General features: G+C 41.5%; 1 protein-coding gene across 1 annotated transcript in view; it reads right to left on the bottom strand.

The window, feature by feature from the left end:
• Nucleotides 1–3282, bottom strand: part of UBN2 (ubinuclein 2) — a 77437-nt gene that overhangs the window by 67649 nt on the left and 6506 nt on the right. Inside the window, exon 2 of the mRNA XM_006145092.3 lies at nucleotides 2257–2349. Coding sequence (XP_006145154.1) covers nucleotides 2257–2349 — 93 coding nt within the window. The remainder of the gene's footprint in view (nucleotides 1–2256; nucleotides 2350–3282) is intronic.

Below are 3282 nucleotides of genomic sequence, written 5' to 3'. Positions count from 1 at the left end.
CTTTCATTCTTTCTTTCTTTCACTCATGGAAGGAAAAATAAATAAACTTAAAAAAAAGAAAGAGCCAAGAATGGGCCAGGGCCAGCAGTTGGTGCAGAGGTTAAGGTAATAGATCTCACGTGGCTGACTGTGCAGTTCAAGTCCTGGACGCAGCAGCTTAAAACTCAATGCTGGGTGGGTGTTCATACATGCCCAAAATCTCAAGAGGAGGGGCCCGGCTGATGAAGCGGTGGTTAAGGCACTCGACTCCCGTTAAGGGAGTGGTTCAAGTCTTGGACCTGGTGCCTTGAAAAATCATACCCAGCGTTTGTACATACATGCTCAAAATCCAAAGAGGAGAATGGAAGAGAGGAGACTGAGGCATGGCAATTCCACCTGGGGGTGATTCCTCACTTTCTGTCTCTGTGCCAAGGGCATGTATCCTAGAGCAAAAATCCCTCTATGAAAAAAAAAAAAAAAAATCATGGGACCAGCAGATGGCATAATGGTTATGTCACTGGACTCCCAGGTAGTTGAACGTGGTTCAAATCCTGGACCCAATAACTTAAAACTCACACCAGGTACGTGTGGTTGCATGCTCAAAATCTCAAGAGGAGAATGGAGGAGAAGGGATTGCTGGTGGCCATCCCCCCAGGGGGTGATTTCTTGTTTTCTGGCTCTCTCTGTCTCTCTGGCAAGTGCACACATCCTATAGTAAAACTTTCTTAAAAAAAAAAAAAGAAAGAAAGAAAGAAAGAAAAATATAAAGGACCAGCAGATGGCATAATGGGTACGTTGCTGGACTCCACGTAGTCGACCGCAGTTCGAGTCCTGGACCCAGCGGCTTAACTCACGCTGGGTATGTGTGCATGCATGCCCAAGATCCCAAGAGGAGAATGGAGAAGGGGCTGCAGTGTGGTCATCCCCTCTGGGGGGATGGTGGGTGATTTCTCACTGTCTCTCTTTCTCTCTAAGGAACACACACACCCTATAACAAAAACCTTTCTTTAAAAAAAGGAAACAAAAAAATGAGAAGAGTATGAGGGCAGGTACTCAAAATCCTAACACGATACAAAGATGAGAAGAAGGGATTGTGGTGTGAATGCATCCCACTAGGGGATGCTTTCTCCCTCCCTCTTTTTTCTCTCTCTGGCATGCACGTGTGCCCTCTGGCAATAATAAGAAAACAAAAAACAGTGGCTAAAAAGAGATAATAATAAAAGAGAGGAATAATTTCATCACAAAGACACAAGTAGTAAGTGGCAAAGAATCACGTAGAACTCAAATCCAGGCTATCTTCACATACTTCTCCCCAAAACAGTTTCATAATCACTATAAGGAGTCGGCAGGTGCCATGGAAGACTCCAGTTACATTTGAGAATAATGTGCACGACGGGGCAGTATGAGCTGAAAGCCTGCCTCAGCGAGGTACTTTTCCTTGTTTAGAGACTGCTATAGGGCATGTGCACTCACTGGAGACAGATAGACAGACAGACAGAAATTATCCCCCCGGGGGGATGGCACACCACACCCCTTCTCCTCCATTTTCCTCTCAGGATTTTGGACATGCACATATACACACCCGGTGTGAGTTTTAAGCCGCCAGGTCCGGGACTTGAACCAAGGTCGACTACGTAGGAGTCTAGTGACGTAACCATTGTGCCATCTGCTGGTCCCCTTTGGGATACGTTTCGATGCTCATAGAGAAACCAGAAGGGGTAAAGTCTTGCTTCTCTACTGGGGTGTGTTTCAGTAAAGTGCCAGAATAGTTAAAGCAATAAAATAATCATGTGGTGGAGAGGAGGGCTTCTTACAAAGTCAGTTACACTAGAAAATTTTAGAAAAATGCTAAGTAACTTAAGCATCGGGTAACTGGAAATTACTTTTATATTAAAACAAACATCAATCTATGACGGCACAGAATACAGATGTACATAAAATATTAAGGTAAGCGGGACACTTTCAAAGAACCTCTTTCTCTGCATTTGCAAAATGCAGTCAGTATTACAAATTGTAATTTTTTGTTACAAGGATTAGAGATAAAAGGTTAAGCAAACTCCCTGGGCTTTAGAAAGACTGTAATAAATGACAGTTACTATTATAGCTCTCACATACCTATCGGAATGTTTATTTGACTGTTTAACCGTTCATTTGGTTTCAATTTGTGAGAACAAGATAAGGCAGGCAATGGGTATTTATAAGTCTCTAACCAACAACATAAAGAAAACAGGCCAACCAGATAAAATCGCCTAAGTAAACACCATTTATTATACTCACATATTTCATTTCAAACTTTTTAGCCAACATTTCCACTTCTTGTCTCTCCTGCTGTTCATCATTAAATGGGTCTTCTGTATGAATGTGCTTCTTCTGATTCAAAATGCATGGGAAAAAAAATAGAAATATTAGTATTACTCAAACATTATTATTGTTACATATATCAATTATTTCCATTATATTTCAATATAACTGAATATGTAACTAGATTCAATAATATACTATTATACATGTCATATAACTACTTCCATTATATTATTATTATTATTCAGAGTTTACTATATCCCCAAATTTAATGAATAATGAAAGTTAATCTTTCCCAACACTAACGACTGAGTATATACCAATAAATGAAGCAAAAAAATATTTGCAGTTTTAATGGGGTCATACACATTCTATAGTTTTTGGTGGTAAAGAACTCAACCATCGGGGCTAACAGATGGCAAGGAGGTTAAGGCAGCTGGACCCCACACGGCCAAATGCAGGGTTTGAGTCCCAGACTGGTGGCTTGAAAACCACGCCGGAGCACGTGCATGCCCAAAATCCTGAGAGGAGAATGGAAGAGAAGGGACTGAGTTGTGGCCATCCCCTCCGCTTCTTTCTGCCACTCTCTGGTGGGTGCATGTGCCCTACAGCAAAAACTAAAAATAATCCCACGATCATGCCATCCAAAATAAGGAAAAAGCCCTGCAAACATTAAGTAAAAATGAAAAACCCCTTGTAATGCTAGTTTGACATTTTCCCTAACAACGATTAACTGCTTTGATGAGGAAATGCTTCTAAAAGAATCTCCAGATTATTAATTAGAGTCAATATTTAATCATCTGCCTGTGAATTATCACTGGAGCATCTGTAGCTGCTACAGCTTTCTGCTGAGATCCAGTATCAACAAACTCCCCTTTACCTATGTCCTGTCAACCATCGTCCACTCAGAGAATGCAGGCTACTCTTAAAGTTAGAAAACTGAAACCTGCAGAGATTACACTATCGCTGCTTACCTCTAGCAGGGGGGGGGGGGGCACCGCG

Source organism: Tupaia chinensis, unplaced genomic scaffold (assembly GCF_000334495.1).
Source record: "Tupaia chinensis unplaced genomic scaffold, TupChi_1.0 Scaffold000140_1, whole genome shotgun sequence".
Taxonomy (NCBI): Eukaryota; Metazoa; Chordata; class Mammalia; order Scandentia; family Tupaiidae; genus Tupaia; species Tupaia belangeri.
Note: the sequence above shows the minus strand (reverse complement) of the source record. Positions and strands in the feature narration are given on the sequence as shown.